The sequence below is a fragment of the Pinus tabuliformis genome, chromosome 5_1 (assembly GCF_031772625.1).
Source record: "Pinus tabuliformis cultivar Carrire ecotype Pingquan chromosome 5_1, CPIR1, whole genome shotgun sequence".
Taxonomy (NCBI): domain Eukaryota; kingdom Viridiplantae; phylum Streptophyta; class Pinopsida; order Pinales; family Pinaceae; genus Pinus; species Pinus tabuliformis.
The window spans coordinates 137,354,855-137,382,575 of record NC_142305.1 but is presented as its reverse complement, the minus strand read 5'-3'; the positions used below and the strand labels follow the sequence as shown (position 1 = coordinate 137,382,575).

At 37.9% G+C, this 27,721-nt stretch overlaps 1 protein-coding gene across 1 annotated transcript in view; it reads right to left on the bottom strand.

Moving 5' to 3' along the window:
* Positions 1–14,487: 14,487 nt before the first annotated feature.
* LOC149163805 (apyrase-like) overlaps positions 14,488–27,721 on the bottom strand; it is a 273,199-nt gene continuing 259,965 nt past the window's right edge. The window contains exons 7-9 of the mRNA XM_089431874.1: positions 15,220–15,434; positions 14,902–15,088; positions 14,488–14,806 (exon numbers count right to left, since the gene is read on the bottom strand). Of these exons, the coding sequence (XP_089288000.1) occupies positions 14,670–14,806; positions 14,902–15,088; positions 15,220–15,434 (539 nt within the window). The 3' untranslated portion in view covers positions 14,488–14,669. The remainder of the gene's footprint in view (positions 14,807–14,901; positions 15,089–15,219; positions 15,435–27,721) is intronic.

Sequence of the window (27,721 nt, the reverse complement as noted above, 5' to 3'; positions counted from 1 at the left end):
AAGGGGAAAGGAACAGCACCCCAACATCAACCTAAGGGAGGCACATCCTACAAAAACATATTACAAGGCAACAGGAACTCAGGGCCCTCTCCAGATCACGGCGGATACAAACCCAGGCCATACATAGTAGACCAACTGGGGCATTCCCCAGCCCTGAACCTTGACTCCACAGGACTTGATGATTTCGTTAAGTCCTATGAAACGCAGGCCCTTATATGTCGTTTTAACAGTTTTTGGCCTAAGCCAATGGATCTATTCCATTGGATCTTTACCAACTGGACCATGGAATGTGATATACATCTATGCTCCAAGGGGTTTTTTATAGTCAGATTTACATCCAAGGAAGTCAGAGATACAGTCATCAGCGCTGGGCCTTGGTTTTGGGGAACAGCGGGGCTGTTTATGACCCCATGGTTTTCAGATTTCGATCCAAACAAAATGACTGTATCCACAGTGCCGGTGTGGGTTCGTCTTTACAACCTTCCTCTACACTTCTGGAGTGAAAAAGTACTGGAAGGTATTGGGAACAGCATAGGGAAATATATCAAAACAGATCTGGAAAGGATTGACGAAAGGATCTACACTTTCGCACGCATATGTGTGGAAGTAGATCTAAGCAAAGGGCTGCCGGATAATATCAGGCTGATCTACAAACAACAAAACTGGTTGCAAGCACTAGACTATGAAAACACCGCTTTCAGATGCAGGCTCTGTAGGCAGACAGGACACCTGCAAAGCACATGTCCAGAAGCCAAGAAAACAAACAGTAAGAAGAAGCAGAAAGGGAAGCAGAGGAAAGGATGGCAATTCTCCACCCCAGACTCAGAGGACGAAGAATCAGAAGCAGAGGAGGAAGAGCCTCCTGCAGAGAAAGCAGAGCTTTCTCAAGAAAAAGAGACTCAGAAGGGAACCACACCAGTCACAAAGGACTCACAGCATCACTCAAATCAGGCAGAGAAGAATCAGGCAGAGATGATGAGAGTGGATCAAAGTATGGGAGGCATCAAGCGGCATCACCTCTCAGATACCTCAGACTCAGACAAAGAAACAGGCCCACAGAATGCAGAAACACAGATAGTCATTGCTTCGATCGAGCCCCCTCAAGGAGAGTGGCGCAAGGTCGAAAAGAAAAAGGGAAGAAAAACTTGAAGGAACTCAGTTTTTTCTGCCCTTTTCTTTCTCTCTCCTCTCTTTCTCTTTTCTTATTCTTTGTGCACGTTAGTCTTCTAACGTTGCGTGGGGTGCGAAAGCACTCGAGCCCATGTGGCAGCTTACGGAATGCTTCAATGCATCTGCTAGTGTAACTTTTCATTAATTTTTTAATAAAAGGTTACCGTTTTTTTCCTTGGAAAAAAAAAAAAAGTGTTAATTGCTAAGGAATATTGATTCACCCCCCTCTCAGTATTTCCAACAATTGGTATCAGAGCTTGGTTCCTTCAATAATAGTGTAACCACTAGAAGTCAGTTTTCATAGCACAAAGATGGGAAATTCAAAGAAGCAGGTTACAAGGATTTCAAAGAAAGGTACAAGTACAACAAAATCTGAAGAAAGTGAGTATTGTGTACCAACCCCTGATTTTGATGCAAATAATTACTGGCTATGGGAATCCCGGATGGAATTACATTTGCAGGCACATGGAGTATGGGAATCAATTGTTTCTGAAGACACATCTACCGACGAAGTTAAAGGTACAATTCGAAGGACATGAATGTAATTTTAAATGTTTTTCCAAATTCTATGAAAACAAAAGTTGGTCAATGTTCAATAGCTAAAGCTCTTTGGGAAAAGCTTCATAATCTCTATTCAACAAACCAATCAGGTCAAGATGTTATTTAAAATTCGGATCCTTCTGATTATGATGAAGAAATGGGAGAAATGGGAGAAATGAGTAAAACGGAGTTTCAAAATCAAGTGATCAAGGTGATAAAGGAACTCAAAAGTCGAAAGGAAAAGACAAGACTTTTGGGAGCAGAATTGAAGATAGCAAAAGAACTCATCAAAGAAAATGAAGAGTCTGAGAAGATGATGAGCAGTGTTAGAACTCATTTGGACGAAATCGACAATACAGTGAAACGAGACCTCAAGAGAGAAGTCCAACAGAAGCAACAAAAACTTGACACAACATTTGCAGAGATTAGCAGGATCACACAACAGATGCAGGAAGAAGAAATTGAAAGGAAGGAATCTAATCAAAGATACATGTTCGTTGCTGACCAAAAGAAAAATGAATTAGAAACATCTTCAGTAGAAATAAGTAGGCTCAGGATTGAAAATGAGAAGAAGAAGGAACAAATACAGGTTCTCAACAGAGTAGAGAATACCACTCTTCTCAAGCTACAGGTTGAGGAAGTAGAAAAAAGAAGGAAGATCTTGAAAACATGGTTTCAAGAAGATCTTGCTCAAAAGAAACAAGAACTTGATGCAACCCGTGATGAGATCAACAAACTTAAGGGATCGCAAAAAGAACACTTACAAGATAAGATATGTGAAGAAGAAAAAAAGAAGGCAATTAAAGATGGTAAAGCTCCAGTTGATGAAGGTACAAGCTCCACATCTTCGCAGGATGATTCTAAGAAGGAACTTGATCAAAGTGAAAAGCCAAAGAAGAGTGTTGCAACTCCAAAGAACAAGACCAAAGCAATCAAGAACAAAGGACCACAACAAACTACAACAGCGCCTCCAAAGAAGAATGAAAAATTTTCCAGGTATGTAAGTTTATTTAATGGTTATTGTTTTTCATGCGCTAACTATGGACATATGGCCAAGGATTGTAAAGTTATTGACAAGTACAACTATCAAGGACCATCGCATCCGAATGAGCCATTCTGGTACGCACATTTATTTAATGGTTATTGATTTTTATGTGCTAACTATGGACATATGGCTAGGGATTGTGAAGTTTTTTACAGGTACAATCATTATTTGCAAAACCATAGAAGCAAGTTTGCAGGATCACGAAACAAGTTCCATGATGATTTTGTCAAAAGAGAATACGTGCTAGATGGGCCAAACATTGAATGTTTCAAATGCCATAATTATGGCCATAACTCTCGCAGTTGCAGATATCAGATAGAATCACCTATGGACAACATTGAATGCTTCAAGTGTCATAACTATGGGCACATGGCTCGATATTGCAGGAATAACAAGGTCTGGAAAAGGAAACAGGTACAGGAATACCAAGCAAATAACAAGGTTTCAATAGTTATGCTTTCAGGATTTGTAAAAGCAAAAGGCCATGAGGAATTAGCAGTTGCTTCAGATAATGACTCAAGTCAAGATGTCCCATTAGGTGACTCACTATTTTGAACAATATAGCTTGTTGACTCCTTAATGTTTGTAGAGGAGGAGTTTATGCAGTAGTATATGGCACAAGTATACGATTGACAGGAAGGTAATTTGAACAAGATGACAGTTTCATTACAGGTTAAGAGGAGCAAAACAGTTGAAGGATTACAGGTTACCAGGAACAAGGGAAGATTAGTCTGCAAAGGATATGCATAGATTGAAGGAATCGATTTTGAAGAAAACTTTGCTCCCGTTGTCAGAATGGAAGCTATCAGGATGTTTCTCGCTTATGCTTGCTCGAGAAAAATTAAGGTCTACCAAATGGATGTTAAGTCAGCATTTATAAATGGTGAATTGGAGGAAGAATTTTACATTGAAAAAGCCGAAGGTTTTCTGCTCTCTAACAAAGAAGACTATGTCTACAGATTAAAGAAGGATCTATATGGTCTCAAGCAAGCTCCTAGGGCTTGGTATGCTCGTCTTGACGGATATCTACATCAATAGGGATTCAAGAAAGGAAGTGTTGACAACAATCTTTATGTGAAAGTGGATCGAGATAACCTAACAATTATCGAAGTATATGTGGATGATATAATCTTTGGAAGCAGTGATGGCAGATTAGGTAAAGACTTTGCCACAAAAATGCAAAGTGAGTTTGAAATGTCTATGCTTGGCGAATTGACATACTTTTTAGGGCTTCAGATTTCTTAGCAGGATAAAGGAATATTCATATATCAAACCAAGTACATCAAAGAAATGCTCAAGAAATTCCAGATGGAAGATTGCAAGCCAATCCTTACCCCCATGGTAACAGGTTGCAAGTTAAGCTTAGAAGACTCATCAAAGGATGTGGACCAAAGGTTGTATATATCCATGATTGGTAGTCTCCTATATGTGATAGCATCCCGACTAGATGTGATGCAACCAGTTGGACAAGTAGCATGATTTCAAGTAGCACCAAAAGAATCTCATATCATTATCGTCAAAAGAATTCTTCGATATCTTAAGGGCACAGTAGAATATGATCTCTAGTATCCCAAAGGAAATTATTTGGTCATCCAATCTTATAGAGATGCAAAATGGGCAAGAAGTGTTGATGATTGTAAGAGTACTGGTGGAGAAGCGTTATACCTAGGTGGTTTCCTTGTCTCATGGTTAAGTAAAAAACAGTGTTCAATCTTATTATCCACAGTGGAAGTAGAATACATCGCGACAACATCTTCTTGTACTCAAGTTCTCCAGATGAAGCAAACCTTGCAAGATCTTCAAGTTAAGTTTGATGAGCCTATTCCCATCTTCTATGATAGCACCAGTGCCATCAGTGTCTCTAAAAATCTTGTAATGCATTCCAAAACAAAGAACATTCCGATCAAATATCATTTTGTTAGAGAGCAGACCGCCTAAAAGAATATCAAGCTTGAATATGTTGGCACAAAGAATAAAATTGCTGACATCTTTACCAAACCATTACCTCGTGAAGCATTTGAGTATCTTCGCCAAAAGCTTGGGATTATCCCAAGTTCTCATTGGAATCTTTCTCTTATCTAACAAAGTAGAAAGGGAGAGTGAAGGTGCATACAGGTCCACAGGATGACAGTTTGTCACATCTAAACACTACTCATCAAAGAAATCAACATGCAAATACAAAACAATAAACATGTAGAACTAAATCCATTATTCTTATTACAAAAAGTTGCCAGATGAAATACATATGTCGTTACCACATGGTTCCCCACAGCTCACTACCCTAGTTCAGCATAACAAGATTATGGACTCAACCCAAAAGCCAATTTATTCACTAGCCGACTAAAAGAACCCAACTAACCAACCGATCAACCCCAATCATGTTATCTACTGCTGATTTATACAAAATTACATGCACAAACTACAATGGGAAGTACTTTGGTAAAAATTATTACTATGGGCAATAAAATTGCTATTACTAAAACTAGACTAACTAATAATGTGGGTAGTTGAAATTTTCAAATTTTCCAATTTCTCGCCTAGTCACTTCTTCGCTTCTACATCGTTGCTGACTATGCAATTCTTCACTATGTACTAACATTGCACACTCTACCAAGCCTGCATGACATTCGAGTACATTGTGTCTACTTTCCCTGACTACACGCGCACAACCAAAGCTACTCCAAAACTTACCTCTAACAAGAAGATATGATGATTTTAAAATTGCAAGAAGAAGGCAGCAAATAGTAACTCCTAAAAGAAAGCACCAAATTTCCAACTTTACACAACAAGGTGAATTTAGCATTCAAACACCCCATGCATTAATATAGACATATCAAAATAGTAGTATGGACGAGAAGAAAAGGCTATGTAAGTTCTACCTTCACGAATTTATCATTTCTCATCCACATACCTGGGATCCCAATCCTTATATGGGAGATGCGTAGTTAATGCTCTAGCCTCATGGCTCAGGCATGAAAAATTAAGGACTGAGGAAATTAAAATTTAAAAAGTATAGAGAAGAACATTTTTCTAGCTTCCTATGCAAAAAAGCATAACCGCTTAAACCAAATATAATCTTGGAAACCCATTAGATTATATCTTCTAATCAAGTACTAGCTCATTCCGATATGGAAAAGTAGACAAGAAGAGGCCATATCACATCTTGAGAATAAAATCACACCATTAGGAGAAAACGCAAACATGGAAAATTTTAGGGGCTAATGTTTGCCCAATGGGATAATTTTCCATGATTTTTCCACAAAAAAGATTCGCCAAATTCCAATTTTTATAAAAGACAATTCACCCAAATTTTAGAATATAAAATTATTTTACCTTAAAAATCACCAACATTATATAAAGACTATATATAAAATCATTATAAATTTTTAAATAACATTACAAATATATCAATAAACATTTTATAGTTTCCATCCTTAAAATTTTCCTTGGAAGCCAACCTGGATTGCCAAATAAGATGCCAATAATTTACCTACAATCTTCAAATTAGAGAACCTCACTCCCCTACCAATGTAGACGTTGTCATAACAAGGACACTACTATATAAGAAATTAGTATAGACTTTGGGTACAAAATGAATTGGATTAAGGTTCATCTCACCACTCTTACTTAGGACAAAAACAAACCTTTGCCAAAAGAAGATAATGAATGGAAAGAAATTAAAGAATTGATAGGCTTCTACCATCAAGAAGACTTCACCGGATACATGGCTTGGGATATCAAGAAGGAATGCAGAAAGAAACATGACCATGAATAGGAAGGGAGAATAGAACTAGAAGGTGTGGTTGCACAAGAGTGTGCAATACTCTATGCAGAGGTATCTAACAGACCCTTGCAATAACAAATCTATAGGCCCATCTACAATGTCATTTTTACCTAACATATACATTTTTAATCTTTCTTAATATACATTTTAAGGTTTTACATGTTAAATTATGATGTTATTAGTGATCCTTTTTAGTTTCTTGAGTACCTTGAAGAGGGCCCACCCAAAGGACTCCAAGAAATCTTTTGTATTTTATTTCCATATCTCTCTTTATTGTTTTACCATTTCTTTATAAATCATTGTTTGCAAAAATTTCAAAATTGTAGTCATTTACTTTCTTGTATAAAATTTAACTTCATATCAAAATTACTTTCCCATACATAGATCTAATTGATATGACTTTTTAAAGATAAATAAAGTAGTTATTATGTGCATAAAGGAATTTCATCTCTTTTAATAGCTTCCTTTAACATGTTGGACAAGTTTCCTATAGTTTTACAACTATTCCAATAGAACATTGCAGATCTCTCTTTCTTCATCATATAAACATCAATGCATATCTTACCTCCAACACCACTAATGGCATTAGGAAATAACACTCAACAAAAGGGGGATCAAGATTTAAATAGTCTTCATTCAATTCTTGTTAATGTTTTATGTGTTTTATTTGCAATTTGATTGTTGTTTTCTATAAATTCGTTAGATTATCAACAGTTATGTTTTACCTACAATAAATTTATTCTCTTCAAGTTAATTTAAATGTAATCAGCAAAGTAGAATTTGTTTCAAATGATCGATTAGGTTTCCTTGCAATTATAGTTAGATAAATTTCTAATTTGGTAAGTAACAACCATGGATTATTAGTAGACTCTCATTTACCTGAACCATTAGAGTAAGACCTAGGGTACCATTTGCCCCTTCATTAGTCATTATGGCTCGTTGATCCAAGATATTTTGCTTACAAATGCATCAGAATTACATATAACAGAGTTAATTAACCATGGAACTTAAAAGCACGTAAACAATGCGGAAATAATCAAAAGAACACAAAAACCATGACACAATGATTTGATTACGAAGTTCGTCCAATTTGGACTGTCTCCGGGCCCTACTCAATAATTGAGAGGCCTTCATTCATTAAGTGGCATAAAAAGAGATAAAAGTACAAGCAACATTCTTTACAATCATTATATCTCCAAGCTGAAAGATGGACAAAGAATGGAGATCCCAGCTTCAGAAACAGACAGAACTACTGAACTCTTAGCGAAAAATCGTGTAAAAACACCTATCCAAACACCCAATTTGGATAATCGGGCCTTTTGCAACTTCTCGGAACCTCGTTGTTGCTCAAGGCGAGGTCCTAACCTACTGCAAGGGTCAAGGTCTGTTGTACAATACTTTTGAACTATTCTGTTGATCCCCTCTACCTTCTTCTGACACAAACAATAGGGCAATCCCTTACTACCCGGGAAGTTCAAACAATAGGCCAAGTTAAGCGAGAGAGCGTATTCCAGAGATGTTCTCGAGCCCGTGAATAGTATGTGGCAACAACCCTTACAAACATGGAAAAAATCTTTTAACTATGTTTAAACCGGCGACAAGACTATCAACATTTACAACCATCGGCGGGCAGTCCCAGGCCCAAACAACAGGCACTCTGCGATACAGCAGACCCGCCAGGAATATAAAACATGATATATAACATATCGCATCTAGGGGACCCCATCGCAATCGCAATTGGTAGAAGACCCACGCTCTGTGATGATCGCGGACCCACCGGGATAATATAATGCAATTTATAAAATATCGCATCCGGATCCTCCCTACAAATGGCAATCAGCGGAGTCCATCGGTAACAGGTATATCGACATGGTACTTATGTGAAATGTGATCGCAATTATATCGCATCTCAACCTGGCTTCGTTTGGGGTTGATTCTTAAGTACTCGTTCCTCCTTCGACCTGCGATATGCGATATCACAATCGCTATCGAGATCCTATCGAGGCCAACTCTCCTTAAGCTACGACCTCTTTTTCTGCAATAAGAGGAATGTGAGACCAATGGCAGCCTGCCACTTGGCACTTCCCTATCCGTTGAAAGTGTCTACCACGCCACTCCTCTTGCCACCTAAACAAGTCAAACATCAACTTTGACTTACTCTAGCTTCTTCATATGAACTCGAATTTGAGTTTCGTTAGCACTGTTGGAACCAAGATGACGAGCACTTCGATGCAATGCTAAGTTTACCCAGATTTTGCCACTTTGAGTTTTGAGCCTTTTACCATGCCAGTGGTACTTTTTGAAGATCCACCTAGATCAATCCTCCCCACTAAGAGCTTTTGGACCACCAAAAGACCTTTCAGTCAAGTGGCAAGTGAGGAAATTGCTCCCTCACTTTTTCCTTCTCCATCCATCAAGCTTTGCTTGGATGCATTTCTTTGAAGCCAACATGGATATACTCCACATCTCCTCGTTGTGAAGTTCGGGTTTTCCGGTCGAGTATGATATCTTCAAGCAACTTATCTAGATACACTGGTGCAAAAGCGTCCATTGTAGCAATCTGTGCGACCTCCTCGGTATCCATAATCAATGGAGGTTCATAAAGCTTCAGGTTTTCTACATTTACCACTGAGTACATTTTCATATAAGCAGGCAAGTCAAGACGAAAATCATTGTCTCCAATCTTTGCCAATATGGAGAACGGACCATATCGGATAGGTCTCAACTTCTTCCCTTCTCCCTCCATTCTATCCTTGCTAATGTGGAGCCATACCCTGTCCCCAACTTGAAACTGATGGTCAACTCGGTGCTTATCATGTCGAGCTTTATACTGAGCTTGACTCTTCTCCAACTGCTCCTGCATTGCCTGATGAATCACCTATATCCGCTGAATGAACTTCCGTGCTTTGTCCCTATCATCTCATCCATTGTTATCCTCCTCTTTCCCAAAGACCATGTCCAAGGGATCTCTAGGTAGATAGCCAAAACATGTCTCAAACGGTGAGCTCTATGTAGATGAATGTGTTGCTCAATTGTATGCATGTTGCACATAAGGAAGTTGTTCATCCCACAACTTGGGATGTTTCCCACAATAGCCTCACAACAAGTGTACCACAGTGCAATTGACAACCTCTGTTTGTGCATTGGTCTGTGGATGAAATGTCGTACTTCTTTTCAGCTTAGTGTCCATCATTCTCCACAAGCTAGTCCAAAACTCCCCAAGAAAGCGAGAGTCTCAATCTGACACAATAGATGTGGGCAACCCAAAATGGACCCAAACATGCTAAAAGAAAAGAAAATTAGTCTTCTCAGTAGTGACCTGCTTTTTACAAGGCATTAAAATACACATTTTACTAAATCAATCCACGACAACATACAAATAGTCGTGACCTTTCCTAGACATAGGCAAACCTCCTACAAAGTCCATGGACACACTTTCCCATGGTCAACTCGGAATAGGGAGTGGTGTGTAGAGCCCAAATTTTCTGTTAGAGGGCTTTTAAACAGAACACAACACACAACCCTTTATAAAGTGAGTCACAATGTTTTTCATATGAGGCCAAAAACAAAACATCTCCCAATGACATAAAGTTTTCTCAGTACCAAAATGACCAAACACCAAATAGGTATGAGCATCTCTAATTACATTAATCCTTTCATCACTAGGTATGCACAAGTTGCCAAGGTGGTAAAATAGATTTCCCAACAAGTAATAATTGTCCACTTGCGATCCACGAGTCAGTTTTGCATAGATTTCTTTAAAATCACTATTGTTAGCATATTGTTCAGCATAACTTTCTAACAATAAAGAAACATTTTACAAAACTACAGATGCAGAAATAGGAGGGCGAGAAAGCATATCTGCTACTTTGTTTTGGCGCCCTTCTTGTATCTTATCACCAAATGAAACTGTTGGAGGAATCATATCCATCTAAAGTGACGGGCTTGCTGAAGCTTGGTTTGTGACTGAAGATACTGCAAGGGCTAATGATCTGTATGGATGATGGTCTCCTTGCCGATCAGATAGTGTTTCCACTTCTTTACACTCTAGACCAAGGCATACAACTCCCTATCATACGTGGGATAATTCACAACAGCCTGGGAGAAAGTCTCTGAATGGTAACATACAGGCTTTCTTTGTTGCATCAATACAGCGCCCATGGCATATCCATTGGCATCTATTTCAATTTCAAAAGACTGTTGAAGGTCTGGTAAGGCTAGCACTGGTGTTGTGCTGATCTTCTCTTTCAGTGTGTCAAAGGATTTATGTTGCTTTCCTCCACACTGAAAGACCTGCTTCACACTAGTCAAGGCGTGCAAGGGGGCTGCGATAATGGAGAAGTTCGCAATGAACCTTCTCCAATATTGTACCGCGCCCAGAAAACTTCGAACCTCTGTAACATTCGTGGGCTCAGGCCAATTCATAATCGCCTCCACTTTAGAGGGATATATCTTCAATTGTCCATTGCCGACAATATTGCCTAAATAAACAAGAGAAGTCTTCCCAAACTCACATTTTGACAGTTTCAAATATAGCTTTTCACTTTTCAGAACATCAAGCACTTTCTTTAGATGACACACATGTTCATCCCATGTCCTACTATACACAAGAATATCGTCCAGATATACAAGAACAAAATGATCAAGAAAAAGCCTAAACAAATCATTCATTACCCTCATAAACTTGGCTGGAGTGTTGCACAGTCTGAATGGCATCACCATCCATTTGAACAGCCCCTGTTTGGTTTTGAACGCAGTATTCCAAACATCCAACTCTGCAATTATAAACTGGTGATAACCACTACGCAAATCCAACTTTGTAGAATAAACAACATTTTTCAACCGATCTAACAATTCATCAATGTGAGGGAGAGGGTATCGATTCTTCACCGTAATCTCGTTCAGCGCCCTGTAATCTACATACATTCTCCATGTGTTGTCTTTCTTGGGCACCAACACGCTCGGTGAACCACAAGGAGAAGAACTCGATTTGATGACTCCCTGATTTAACAGTTCCTACACCTGTTTCTTGATCTCCTCCATCTCAATAGAAGCCATCCTGTACATGCCAACATTTAGTAAAGGAGCATCATGTTGTAAATGGATCTCATGGTGGATTTCCCATTTAGGGGGCAATCCTCTCGGTTCTTGAAACAATCCATCATAATCAGAAACAATTTCAAATAATTCTTTCTTATGATCAAGATTACAACGTTTGATACAACGAGATGCCCAGATTCAATGCTTGTTTTTGAAATTCTTCTGTGACTCTTTGCACATTCTGGCCCTTACCTTGCCTTAGATATTGCCAGTCCATAAGTTCTCTTTACTTATAAGCCAGAGGGTAGAATCGGTCTTTCAATGCAGAAATAAAACTAGAACAAGAGGACAGAAGGTTACCTAACTTTGTGTTTCCCTTCTGCAACTTGCTCTCCCACCAAACGAGAGTAGTGCCACTCAGCGAAAGAGATGCTAATTGGAATTTCGCCTCATCTTCTCCAATCTACTTGATCCGGCAATAAACCTCTATTTGTCTTATCCAGTTATTAAGTTTTTTTGTACTACACTCTCCATTGTATATGGGCAAGTAAAACTTTACGTCTAACTTGAAGAATGATTTCTTAGATGTCTGCTTGGAATTTCGATGAGAGTGATGAGAACCATCACTTGAAGAAGGAGAGGGAGGAGGCTCTTCTCCACCATCTTCATGATTTGCTAACCCATGGTCATCGACATCCTTCTTCTCATGCCCAAGTGCCTTCTCATACTCTACGAACATCTTGTCTACTTTCCCTGCCATATTGTAGAATACCTTACGAAAATTATGTTCCTCTTCCCAACGAGCTTCTTCATTGGCCATGTTTCTTCTTCGTTGTGCACATCCTGCTTCAAGATCAAAGGACTTAAGCGTTCCTTCTCCTTTTTGCAACTTGTTCCGGGTTAGCATAAACTCATGCAATTCGCATCTACAAAGACCTGCTCCGATACCAAACTTGATCCAAGATCTTTTACTTACAGATGCATCGGAATTACATATAACAGAGTTAATTAACCATGGAACTTAAAAGCACGTAAACAATGCGGAAATAATCAAAAGAACACAAAAACCATGACACAATGATTTGATTATGAAGTTCGTCCAATTTGGACTACGTCTCCGAGCCCTACTCAATAGTGGGGAGGCCTTCATTCATTAAGTGGCATAAAAAGACATAAAAGTACAAGCAACATTCTTTACAATCCTTATACCTCCAAGCTAGAAGATGGACAAAGAATGGAGAGCCCAGCTTCAAAAACAGACAGAACCACTGAACCCCCAGCGACAAATCGTGCAAAAACACCTATCCAAACACCCAATTTGGATAATCGAGCTTTCTGAAACTTCTCGGACCTTCCATGTTGCTCAAGGCGAGGTCTGTTGTACAATACTTCTAAACTATTTTGTTGATCCTCTCTACCTTTTTCTGACACAAAAAATGGTCTTTTATAAGCATGGCAGCAATCCCTCAATACCCGGGCAATGCAAACAATAAACCAAGTTAAGCGAGCAGGCGTATTCCACAAAGGTTCTCGGGGCCCTGAATAGTATGTGGCAACAACTCTTACAAACATGGCAAAATCCTTTTAGTTGTGCATTTAAACCGGAAACAAGAATATCAGCGTTTCCAACCATCGGCGAACAGTCCCAGGTTCAACAACAGGCACTCTACAATACAGAGAACCCGCCGGTAATATAAAACATGATATATAACATATCACATCCGAGTGACCCCATCGCAATCGCAATCAGCAAAAGACCCACCCTTTGTGATGATCACGGACCCACTGAGATAATAAAATGCAGTTTATAAAATTGCATCCAGATCGCCCCTGCAAATCGCAATCGGCGAAGTCCATTGATACATCTATATCAACGTGATACTTGTGCAATATGCGATCGTGATTATATCGCATCGCAACCTGGCTTCGTCGAGGGCCAATTCTAAAGTACTCGTTCCTCCGACGTGCAATATATGATATCGCAATCACAGCCAGGCTCGATTCTCCTTAAGCCACGACCTCTTTTTCTACGATAAGCGAAATGCAGGACTAATGGCAGCCTGCCACTTGGCACTTCCCCATTCGCTGAGAGTGTCTACCACGTCACTCCTCCTGCCACCTAGACAAGTCAAACATCAACTTTGACTTACTCTAACTTCTTCATATGAACTCGGATTTGAGTGTCGTTTGCACCGTTGCAATCAGGATGACGAGCACTTGATCTGATGCTAAGCTTATCCAGATTCTGTCACTTTGAGTTTTGAGTCTTTTACCATGCCACTGGTACTTTTTGAAGATCCACCTAGATCAATCATCCAGGATCCTCTTGGATCACTTGCACATATAGTGCATAACACCTTGAAGTTTGTAAAACCCTCAAGTTGGTGATTAAAGTTGGATGGTATGGGCGAGTACCATTCTTATTGCAAACCCAAGCCCACCAACATTCGTACATGCATTTATTTTAATTCTAGTCTTATATGGGAGACATTATATTAGCACTGTGGAGATATTGCCTCTAAGGGTTAAAGTTAAAAGCATTGTATCATGCTTACCCATTTATTGGCTAGTTGGGTTGGCTAAGGATGCCACAAAAGTAATATTTTTAAGATTTACTATCACCACAAGAGTGGAAAACACATTTTCATTACCTTTTTAATCTTACAAATATAACAAAAAATCCAATAATGTTATACGTATAAATGGTCATTGGAATATAAAATACTTATTATTAAGACATGAATGCCAAACTATCACATTATATATCATCAATGCAAATTACCCTAAATACCACTAAAAGTATACCATTTTTTTATGTTTGGTGTTTATAAAACAATACAGATAAATATGCTACCTAATTATGATATCACCTAATAACATTGTATCTCATTCTGAATGTGATATTAAGTTAAACCCAAAATAAGAAAGCATCAAATTTAATTCTAAAGATATTATAAGTTAATGTTCTTACTGAGGCAATATCCACTTTAATAGTTTTCACACTGCTCAATGCATGTGAATTTATAAGTCATATGTCTACAAAGATAACATTGAAATCACATATAAAATGTTGCTAGCAAGATAGCATATTTAGTAGGCTACCAACATACTTTTAGTAGCTAAGGTAAGAAGATCAATAGCACCACCAACAGCCCACGAAACATCAACCTGGTAATCCTTGTACTTTAACCCATCTACAAATGTTACTTCTCTCTGAGGCTTGATACCTACAAATGAAACCAAATTTAGTGTAACAAATATGAAATATTTCAAAAGAAAAAATCAACATTTATTTCCTTTCTATTCATTAAATCAAACTTACCAAACCCATCCACTAATAAAGAGTATTGATACACAAGGTCCATGCAAACATATGGGAGGTTCATTGTCACATTCGGATACTTTTTATCTGCATCTCTATAACTTATCGTGCAAGCTATTTGGGCCGCCTTTGCAAGTTCTCTTAAACTTACCTTAGCATTTGATAAGTTTCTAGGAATAACACCAACCTGAAATATGTAAACACGGATAACGTTAGTGCTCTCTCTCTCTCTCTCTCTCTCTCTCTCTCTCTCTCTCTCTATATATATATATATATATATATATATATATATATTAGTAAAAAGAATAATAATCTCACCTCATTTGCACTATCATAAAAATATGATGCTAGAAATATATCCTTTTGACCATCTCCACCTCCACCATTCCAAACACCTCCAAGTGTGCATTTCTCATAATTACATATTTGATCGATATTTAATGCTTTTCTTACAATTTTGCGGCATTTACGAAAAGAACCCCCTAAAGATGGTGCTAATGACTTGTAAGTGATTCCTTCATAAGTATAGGTCCCTGAAAGCATTTGTAGTTGTTAGGAAATATGAATAATAATCTACATAAATCATTTTACAATACAATTACGAAGACTACAAGAATTGAAGTTATATATTTTTTTATAAACCTATGAGACGTAAAATAGTTAGCTATAGGATGTTATGTTAAGACACTTTTTGTGTAACAATTGTCAATTCAAAATATTATGGTACAAAAAATCCAATCATGTTAAGGATTGATGTAGCCTAAACTTAATATAATCCCTTGATGATTTTGACAACTTAAATGTGCTTAGATCGTACTTTCTTAAATAAAAACTAACCTCACAAGTATATATATAGATTCTAACAAACTATTTTATAAATTTATTTTAACTAAAATATATATATAGTATATATACTTAATTTAATTTAAAAAGTACATCAATCAATTATAAATTTATTTTAACTAACTATATATATATATATATATATATATATATATATATATATAAAGTATATATATTTAATTTAATCTAAAAAGTAGATCAATAAATTTTATTCAAAACTTTATTTTTAATTTTATTAATATATATTTAAAATTTGTATAAATTAATATTATTAATTTTAAAATATATATTAAATTATATTAAAAATATATAAAATAAAATTATTTCTCAGATATATTTTAAAAACCTTACAAAATATATACCAATTATAAATAAATTTTATAAATTTCCAGATATATTTTAAAAACCTTACAAAATATATACCAATTATAAATCAATTTTATAAATTTCCAAATTAAAAATTTTAAAAGGAAAAAATCTTAAACATTTATATCTTCATTTCATAAATTTCATTACTTTATTTTACCCAAAGTAAATCATACAATTTTCGATCCACTTCATGAAATAAAAGAAGGGTTTTCATTCTTTAAATAGATCCTCTACTCGGGCTAAGTTGGTTGTAAGTCTCCAACTGTTCGGGAGTCTAGAGGGGTTAGAGCTAACTTGAAGGCTTTCTATCGCCTTCTATCATGTCAATTATTGTTTTAAAATCTTCTTTTATTATCATCTTATGGTAATTGTTGCTATTATTAATGATTAGACCATCTTCCAAAGTTGAAGGTTCTGCAACATTGTTAGTATTTATTTTGAGAGTTCCTACATAATTATGAATTATTTGACCTCAATCATTTCTGAAAACTCCTTCAAAGTTGGCTAGCCTTAAGTTGCCCTTGGAGGCTCTGTGCAAGTTCAACTTTACAAATCCTTCAGGAGGTGGATACCATTGATCAAGACATGAATATTTGGGATGGGATTATGGAGCGTGAAGGATTGACTTGGATTGATTTAGCCCCATGAGAGGTAGGATATGAGTTTCCTTATAATTATTTTCCCAAACTTGACTTGTCAAAGGGACTGTGAGGACTATTTCCCTAATATTTTCCAGGATTAAATGCTAGACTATATCCAAATTAGATGATTGACATTTGAAAATTATTCCATTCCTGTCTTTCCAGCTTTCCCATAGAATGAATCTTGGAAAAAATTTGCAGGCTCTATTCACAATTGGACTAGAGAATGGATTGCATCTCCATTCTTAGTTCATAGTATGTTTCTCCTGTTTTGATTTGATTAACAGAAAACCAAATTAGTTAAATGCTAGACTATATTCAAATTAGATGATTGATATTTGAAAATTCTTCCATTCCATTCTTTCCAAGTTTCCCACAGAATGAATCTTGGGAAAATTTTGCAGGCTCTATTCACAACTGGACTAGAGAAGGCATTGCATCTCCATTCTTAGTTGATAGTATGTTTATCCTGTTTTTATTTGGTTAACATAAAACCATGGCCATATGATCCCATTAAGGAAATTTCAACCCAAAAGTGGCCTCCTATGGAAAAATAATAAAATAATAGTTAAAATAATAAAATAAGAGTTATGAATTATGAAGGGAAAACAAGAAAACTATTTTTTTTATTGTATCCTTGGCTTATCTCCCTGTAAGTTTACTCAAATTTAAAGTGTAGACACTTGCTGGATGCGGAATTAAATTCAACATCCAACGAGCACCCTTTATGCATACTTTTGAGAAGACCCACGTTGATAAAAAAAATTGAAGATACATTAAAAAAGTTAAGTTTCAACGCGTTTTTTTAATAAATTTCCAATTTTATCAATGTGGGTCTTCTCAGAAGTATGAATAAAGGGTACTCATTAGATCCAACGAGTGTCTACCTCTAATTCTTATTTCAAATGAAACTCCACAGTTGTTTGAAATATGCTCAACAATTTCTGAATTGGAAAAATAGAGATGACATATGGAAGGCCCCTAGAATCCTATTCTTTACAGATTTTGTTTTGCATGAGTATTTAAAGAAAAAGTGTGACTTTAGGTAACAATTTGGAGTCCCATAGCTTCTTTCACTTGTTTAGGCTAACATGTCCCTCTACTCCCACTAGTATTATGTGAGCCTCCTTAAGATTGAAGGTTCCCTTGGGGGTGATTTCCCCATATAAGAATGTCAGTTCCCAATTATACCTTAATTTTCCTTCCTTCTAGTTCCTTTGGTAGGTTGTTCTAAGTTTCATATCTAATAACAACTAGCCAATGAATGCATTGTTCCCATTGTATCCATTGGCTTTGATCCTGGGGATTAGTCCACCACCAAGTTATAGAGACATTTCACTAGGAGGTGAGCTTCCCTTTAAGGATTTTCATTTCCCCCTCTCGTCCTAGCTTGGGCCATTAATGCCAAGAATCTTCCCAGAAAAGGAACAAGTTTCCTTCTCTAATATCCTAAAAACTATTGCTTTGAATGAAGTATTTGTTTCAACATGTTGTGTTCCAAAGGTGTGAGCCTTTAATATCCCCTTCCATGTGTATAAGATGGTTTTTGTCTATGTTCGAAGCATATTTTTCCTTCCATAGTTTGCCCCATAAAGCTCTTGGATTCTTGAGCCATCTCCACCAGGTTTTGTCTCTTAGGGCTCGACTAAATATTTTCAGGTCTCTCAAGCTTAATCCACCCAATGTTTTAGTTTTGCATATTATTTCCAGGCCGCAAGGGCCTAATACTTTCCCTGCTTTTCTCCTCCCCAAAGGAAAGATCGTTGAATATTTCTAATTTCTTGCAGAATGGCTTTGGGAGCTGCTAAAGCTGAGTGATCTGAACTTAAACAGGAAGGCAACAACTGACAGCTATAATCATAAACACAAAGATGCAGTAGAAAAACACGTCATTTCATTAATAGAAAAATATTGAACTATGATTACAAACAGAATGGAAATAAGATAGCTCGGGCGATGGTAGGTTATCTCTTAGAAGAGATGTGTCAGCTACATACCTCTGAACTATGTTACAATGAGGCTCAAGGGCCTATTTATTACTATTTATTATTGGAAAACATGAGAAAACCCTAAACAACCAAAACCCTAACCCCAAGAGATGTAACACCAAGAGTTTGTGGGCCTCTTTGGGGTTAGTTGGGCAGCCAACTTCCTGAGGTCTTACCTTGGTCATATTATCTCTGTTTGGCACGTATGATACCTTGTTGGAAAGGTCTCTATGAGTACTACATGTTTGTCTGGCCCATGCCTAACGATATGGGCCTACCATGGACCCCCAAAAAAACGCAGTTTAGGGGGTCAAAACTGCTTCAAGAGTTCAAGACCCGAAAAACTGTTAAAAATAGTAATGTTGAAATGAACAAGAAAACAGATGAAACTGAGTATGGGGGTCTAGGTGGAATAAGTGAATGGCCACCAATATCCACCTGGATCATTCCTCCCCCCTTAGGAAGCAATGGTTCCCATTGCATGCAGAGCCTCCATGAGGTGAGGAAATTTTTGTCGAACCTGGTCCCTAGTGAACCACTTTCCCTGGTGAAGGAGTTGGCCTGCTTTGACAACTCGATATATTTGTATCCTCTATTGGTTAATGTTCTTGATCTGTGTGTCCATGATCTGATCAGTTATGGAATATTTCATGCAGCCCAGGTTGAGCTCTGTTGGTGTGAGTTGTTTTGCAATGTCAAATGTGTCCAACAATGGTGGAACATATGGCTGAAGGTGATCTACATTGAACATTGGGTGAAGACCAAGGAACCGTGGGATGTTGAGCACGACGACATTGTCACTGAAGGCCTTGGTGATGGTGTATGGCCCATATCACAGCGGGCAAAGCTTGCGGTAGGGTCTAGCAAGGCGCTCCTTCTGTGAAATGCAGCCAAACCATATCGCCCACCTAGAACTTGTGCGACACTCTATGTTGAACATGGCGTTGCTTGTACTTAGCATTGGCTCTGTCCAATATATCATGGACCTGTTGGCGGATGTCTTGAATGTCCTAAATGAAGTTGTTATCCCTTTCAGCTTCGGACTGAACGTGAGTCAAATCTACCTGAGTGGCTACAAATGGTATGGCCACATCAATGGGGCATAATCGCTGAAATCCCAGCCCTACCTTAAAGGGGTTGTGACATGTTGAGTTGTGGAGAGCTCTATTGTATCTGTGTTGGACATAGAGGAGACTTTCATTCCACGTGCATGGATCCTTGGATTTGTACATGCGCAAAATGTGTATGATCATCATGCTGACAACCTCAATTTGGCCATCAGTTTTGGTAATGGAAAGTCGTGGACTTAGTAAGTTTTGTATCCAGCATCGACCAAAGACCTAACCAAAATGCGCTTAGGAATCTGTTGTCCTAATCTGAGGCAATGGACTGTGGGATCCCAAAGTGTACCCATACTCGCTCAAAGAAGAGCTTAGCAATGGCCTATGTTGTGATACTCTTCTTGCAGGTCGCCATGATGGCCATCTTAGAGAATCTGTCTACGACCACGAAAATGCAACCATTTTCGTGCTTAGTAGAAGGAAGGCTCGACATGTACTCCATGGAGACAGATTCCCAAGGTTGGCTAGGAGTAGGTAGAGGAGTATACAGAGCTTACTTCTTGATGGTTGGTTTGGCAATGGCACAGGCAGTGTAGGATCTAACGTACTTCCCAACATCCTGACGAAGTTTCGGCAAATAAAAATACCTCTCCAATACCGCCATTGTTTTCTCTACTTCGAGAATTCAAGCGACCCGACTATAGTGCACCTCCCAAATCATCTTGGCACACTCACTTGAAGGATCACAAATGTGTCTTAGGTCGCATAACAGTGCATCCTGAAGGTGAAAATTTGGAACTTGCTTCCCTTCTACGAGTGTCTAGTATATGATGTCGAATTCTGGATCGCTCTTGTAAATATGCAGCCACCCCGATGTCTCGTGCCCACAAGAGTCGAGCACAATGATCAACGCCATGACCGGTGGTTCGCTGAGGCAACCAACAACATTATTGGTGTTGCCCTTCTTATACTTAATTTTCAAATGTAACTGCTGCAAATAGGTGGACCATTTCTGATGGCAATCGTTCTGCAACTTCCCTTGTTCCTGTATGAACTGTAGAGGTGGGTGGTCTATATGGATGACCGTTTCTTTCCCCATAACGTAATGCTTCCATTGGCAGCAGGTCTACACAATGAAATACAATTCTTTGTCGTAAGTCGGGTACTTTCGAACTGTGTCTGAAAGTGTCTCACTGTGGTAAGACACGGGATACCCATGCTGAGTAAGAACCACACCAATAGCATAGTCCGAGGCATCTGTCTCAATCTCAAATGGTTGTTGCGGGTTTGGTAATGTTAGCACTGGTGCAAAACAGAGGTGATTCTTCAACTCGAAGAATGCTTTTTGTTGGGTTTTCGACCAAAAAAACTTTGCTTTCTCTCCTCGCTTGGTGACTTGACTTAAAGGCCAAGTGATATGAAAGAACCCCAACACGAACCTATAGTAGAAATTGGCAAGACCCAAAAAGTTGCGGAGCTCTGTTAGAGTGGTTGAGGTTGGCCAATCCCGAATGACTTGTATCTTGGATGGGTCCACATGTACACCTTGCTCATCAATGATGTACCCCAGATATTGAACCCAAGTCATGCCAAAGGTGCATTTCTCCAAGTTATCACACAGCTTGTGTTGGCGCAGGGTTTGAAGGACCTGTCGAATATGGTGGAGGTGATATTCCCAACTTCGGTTGAAGATCAAGATGTCATCTAAATACACCACCATGAATTCATTGGTGAAGGGTCGCAAGATGTCGTCCATCAGTCTCATGAAGGTTGCAAGGGTGTTCGTCAATCCGAACAGCATGACCAACCATTCGAAAAGGCCCTCCTTGGATTTGAAGGCAATCTTCCACACATCAGAGGGTTCGATAGGCACCTGGTGATAACCTGACTTCAAGTCAATCTCGCTGAAATATTTGGCCCCCTTGAGCTGGTCCTAAGGTCATCAATTCGCAAGATTGGGTACATATTCCGGATAGTGATCTTGTTCAACGCCCGATAGTCAATACAAAGCCTCCAGGTCCCATCCTTCTTCTATACCAATACAGTCGGGCTCCCACAAGGTGAGGAGCTTGGCTTGATGTGTCATTTATGCAATAGTTCTTGAATTTGCCTCTTGATCTCATCGTTCTCCATAACAGGGAGTCGATTGATTGATCCATTGAGCCATGACGCGCCCAGAGTCAAATCAATGGAGGAGTGCTTGATGTGGCAGTGCAGAGGTACCCCTGTGGGTGAGGTGAAAATATCCCTGTACTCCTCCATGGCCTTGTCCATCTATTGTTGTTATGCAGAGGAGCCCTTCCTGGAAGTTGTGGCCACAACCTTCTTCTTGCCCTAGGGGCGAATCATCAGGAAAACAAATTTCCTAGTCTGGGAAATTATCTTACTGCATTGCTTTTCAGTTATCAAAGAGATGGCAATAGGCGAGGCTACTTTCGATATCCTGTACAACTTATTACTCATAGTAATAATCACAGAGCAAGGTTTAGTCTCATAAACAGCATGTCGCTTCCACAAGCATGGTTGTCTTAACAATACATCACAAACTTCAAGAGGAGCAACATCACACAGTACCTCATCCGTGAAGGGCTTGATTCTGTAGGAAAGGCGTCACTGTTAGCTGACACGAAGATCTCGTCCTTGGTGAAGCCACCTGATGGTGTATGGTTTGGATGTGTTAAAGTCTTTAGGCCCAACCGCTTCACAGCCTATGCTGAAATGAGGTTCTTTTGGCTCTTGTTGTTGACAATAAACTCTAGTGGAGAACCCTTCACCCACATCTATGAGTGGAAGAGGCGTTCCCACTCCTCTGGATCTTCAGGCTCAATCTTCTGGATCTTAGTGGTGGCCACTATGGCACTGCCAAATGATACTTCCCTTTGTCAATTCCGTTAGCAGGTTCTGATTCAAAGTCGGAACCTACCTCTGATTTGGAAGCCTTCAGCTCGGCCACCAGTGACTGTTTGTCCCAACACTCACTTGTATTGTGAGTGGAGCTCTTATGGAACTCACACCATTTTCTTGTGTCCTTCTTCATCTTTAGCGTGTTGTTCTTTGCTTGTGGCTTCGGCGAGCTATCCTAGTAGCGTCGCCTTGGCTTGGTCCTTTGTTCTGTGGTTTGGGTGCCTTTTCCTTCCTTTGGATTTGCAGATCCAAAGTCCCGCTTCTTATGTTTAAACTTTTGCTCAATCTTGACAGCATACCGATACACCGTGCCGAGAGAGGAAATGTCCAAGAACTCCATCTTGTCCTAGATGTACTTATGTAGACAGTCGTGGTACTTGAGCACCAAATGTCGCTCAGTATCCTTGATACCCAACATTGTGCGAAGGGTATGGAAAGTATTTGTGAACTCTGGCACATCTTGGTCCCTTCTCTATCGTAGTGTGGTCCACTTTATGTATTTGTCTTTATAGCTCCCGACAGGGTCATATTGTTCCTTGATGGCGTCTCGGAGAGAATTCCAAGTGGGTGCAGCTGAAAACAACGAGGGTTCACTCTCGTCCGTTTGTTCACAGTATGTTTCCTACCAATCCTTGATGTGTGGGCCAGCTTTAAGAAGTGAAAAAGTAATCATTTCCCGATTGAAAAAGTCATGAACTACATATATATATATATATATATATATATATATATATCCTTCCAATAGATTTAATTTATCTACAACGTTTGCATCTATCAGGCCTTCAAATATGGGAATATCGAAGTTAACTTGTACCTTAAAAGGAGTGGCACCTCCAGAGTGGCTATTGGATGAAGATGCATCGCCTGTGGGTAGTCGTCGAAGGATCTGGGCAAAGTTATCCATCATCACGTCCCTTTGTTGCTTGAGGACTTCCTCGAGCAACATTTTGAAAGGATCTCATGCCCCCTCATCTTTCTTTTCTTCCGCCATGGGAGGTCGTCGGGTTTTGCGAGGTTGATCTTGCAATGGTTCAACTAGATCAAGCCCTAACTCCTTATACCCTGACCTTGTTGGGGACATGCAAAGAAAAACAAAGAAAGAGCAGACTGCCCTGATACCACTGATCTGAACATAAACAGGAACGTAACAACTTACAGATATAATCATAAACATAGATATGCAGCAGAAAAACACTTCATTTCATTAATAGGAAAACACTGAACTATGCTTACAAACATAATAGAAATAAGATAATGCGGCGATGGTAGCTTATCTTTGAGAAGAGATGTGGCGACTACATGCCTCTAAACTATGTTGCAATGAGGTTCAAGGACCTATTTATTATTAGAAATCATGAGAAAACCCTAACCCCAGGAGATGTAACACCAAGAGTTTGTGGGCCCCGTTAGGGTTAGTTGGGCAACCAACTTCCCGGGGTTGTAACTTGGTCATATTATCTCTATTTGGTGTGTACGATACCTTGGTAGAAAGGTCTCTCTGAGTACCACCGGTTTCGTCACAGGCCCTTGCCTACGGCTATAAGCTTGTCGCGGCCCCCAAGAAAACATCGTTTAGGGGGTCAAAACTGCGCCGGAAGTGCAGGACCCAAAAAATGCTAAAAATAGTAAATGTTGAAATGAACAAGGAAACAGATGAAACTGACTGGGGGGTCTAGGTGGAATAGGCGGGTGACCACTAATATCCACTTGGATCACTGAGAGAAGACAAATCGAAATAAATTGCAAGATAGATCTAAGGAGAGCGAGTCTACCCACAAGTTTAGGAGATTTGAAAGTCCAACAAGAGAGTTTTCTTTCAATTTTTTGTTAAATCTCTTCCCAAATTTTTCGTTCGAGAGAATTGTCCACTAGAGGGGCTCCACGATATTTGGACAAAAGGGAACTCCTTTGAATGCCAAGTAGTCTAGATATGTGAACTTGGATAGTTATAAGGGTATTGAAAAAGATTTGTGATTTGACAAGATTAATGTATATTCCAAAAGCATTAGAGAAATCATTAAAAATGGATTTGAATGCCTCTGTTAGGTTTTTTTTCTTTTTTTCTTATTTTTTTTCGAGTAAAGGAATCAGCCTCCCTCTCAACCCGAGAGCTAGAGTGAGGTTGATGGTACTATGCCATCTCACAAGCATACCCACTTAAAAGTTCACTAGGCACAAAGTCATTATGACAATAATTATCAAGGTATTATAGTTCATCATGTCACTGGTGGGGATTTGAACTTGGGTGGGGAAGATAATAACAATTCCGCACAACCACCTGAGATAACCCCAATTGACGAGTGCCTCTACTAGGTTGCCCCATGACAAGTGTATCATTAAATATATTTTTTAGTAATAATAATTTTTTATATTTTAATAAATATGGTGTCTTTTCTCAAGGATCTTAGTTCTATTGGTTTGGTGAACAATTTGTTTCCCAACTGCATGGGTTCAAGTATACAAAGACATGCCGTAACTAGCATGTGTTGTGGCATTTATGAAATAGTTATATTTGGTGTAATAATGGCAGCCTATCTTTCAAAATTACTGATTCTCTAGAAATTCTTGTTCTCATTAAAAAAAAGAATAGATATATATCATGTTAACTCTTGATGTCATCTCATGAGTTGTAAAGCTTAAAAATATTTACACCTTGAGAGATTTTATTCATCTCCACACTTATAGATTTGGGATTAACATAGATCTATGTCAACTCCATGTTGAGCATGAAAAAATTACACACACACAGATATATATGTGTGTGTGTGTGTGCGCGCATATTGAAATATTTTATTTATAATCTATAAATTCTTGGGTGAGATGGATAACGACTATTCCACCCAACCACCTAATAATTACTCAAGTTGATACCAAATTATTTAATATGGATATTGAAATATTTTAATTCTGACCCACACTAAAATATATATGACATCAATTGAACACAATGAATTACACATATTCCTTATATTAAATTATAATATCATCATTATTTTTAGATGCCACATATCAACTCCATATTGAGTATGCAAGGAATTACAAATATCCTTCATATGAAAAATTAGAAAGCAATTATAAATTAAATTACAATTTTTTTCTTTCAATTACTTTATCTTTAAGTGGAAATTGAAATAATGTTTTTTATTATTACAATTTTTAATTTGTTAATATAACTACTAATTTATTATTTTTAAATGTAACTTGAGAGTGACAACATCCCTCCCATACTAAACTATAAATTGCTTCTCAACATAATTAAAATAAACATTATAATTTTTCTATTCTAAAATATAAATATATTGTTTAATATAGTTATTAAAAAAATACAACCATATTTATAAATTAAAATAATAAAACTTTATAAATTAAAAATAATAAAACTTTTTCAATCATTTTATAACTTTTTTAATTATCTTTTCTTTTTTTTCATACTTTTACCTATTCTGGTTAATAAGAATTATAGCAACTCTCATCACCATATTCTATATAAATTGTTCATTATCTTTACCTGGTCACACATCTTTAACTCCACTAATTTATATTCTTTATTAGGTTAGTTTAGATATACTTTTACCTAGTCTAGTTAATAAGAAATATAGTAACTCTCATCACCATATTCTATATAAATTGTTTGCTATCTTTACCTGGTCACACATCTTAACTACACTAATTTACATTCTTTATTAGGTTAGTTTAGATATGAAGGATGAAAGTTTTCCAAAACAATACAGTTCAAATGGAGACAAATGTAAACCAATGCTAGTTTTATCATATTTTATATGAAAAATTTATTAAAAAATAAAAATGGAAATAAAAATTAAAATAGATGGTGAAAAAATGTTTTATTAAGATATTCCATGGTGTAAAAGTTATTGATTCAAAATTCTGATGGCAAAAATCTAACTATGTTAAAATTGATATGGCTCAGCAAAATACAATCCATCACCTAAATGGAAATTACTCAAACTACATATTAATCCTACAATTATCTCAAAATTCATATAACTAACAAATATATATATATATAAATATAAATAAAAATAAATAATGCTGCAAAGCAACAAGTTTTCCTTCCTTTTAAGGTAAGGAATGAAAATTGATAGCGACATAGATTTTTAAAGATTATGTATGGCAACACAAGTTTTATATCGTCGCTGCTTCATGCATCATACTTACAGATAAACGTGTGTTATTGTATTTTTAATTTCATGATTATGGTCCTGGCGACACGTAAACAGAACAAGAAGTAGGCTATGCAAGGAAGAATTAGACTTAGTTCCATTCGATTAAGTTGCAATATTGAAGAAATTGTTGGTAAAAATACATCCGCAGGAGCGCTTGTTCCTTTTCTACTGGAACCAAGTCCCCAAGCGTGCCTATGTCTAGAAGGTTATATAGGGTTATCAATAGTGTTGGCTTATTCCAAAGAAGCATATTCCATGTCTAGATCCGAATGCATAACCAACCAATCATATGTTGTTTCTCCTAAAGTTCTCATGAATATGTAACCACCACTTAAAATACACCTGTAGCAACCTATTGATTTATAGGTTCATTTGTCCCGTCTCTTGTATGCTTGCTTGGATGGCCCAAAATTTCAACATTCTTTTGGCTCATCGCTTGGGAATGCTCTATGGAAAGAAATGGGATGGCCCAAAATTTCATCATGCTTTTGGCTCATCGCTCGGGAATGCTCCTTTACTTGGGACCAAATTAGAAGGGTGGGTTTTGAGGGCCCTCATGCTGCACTTTATGTAGCAAGGCAGAAGCAACAGCGGAGCATATCTATATTAACAGCTCGTTTGCAAGGAGCTTATGGGATTTTGTCGAACATAAATAGCAGAGTATATCTTTATTTTTATTTTTTTGAATCTAGGGTAATTGGTAACTGGTGAGAGTTATCCTGAACAGACCCAGGATCAAATCTACTTGGCTGCCACCATAAACCTGGGATCAAATAGAACTGGCTGCCACTATAAACTTAGGTTACGTGCAACAACCTGCAAGCCGCACA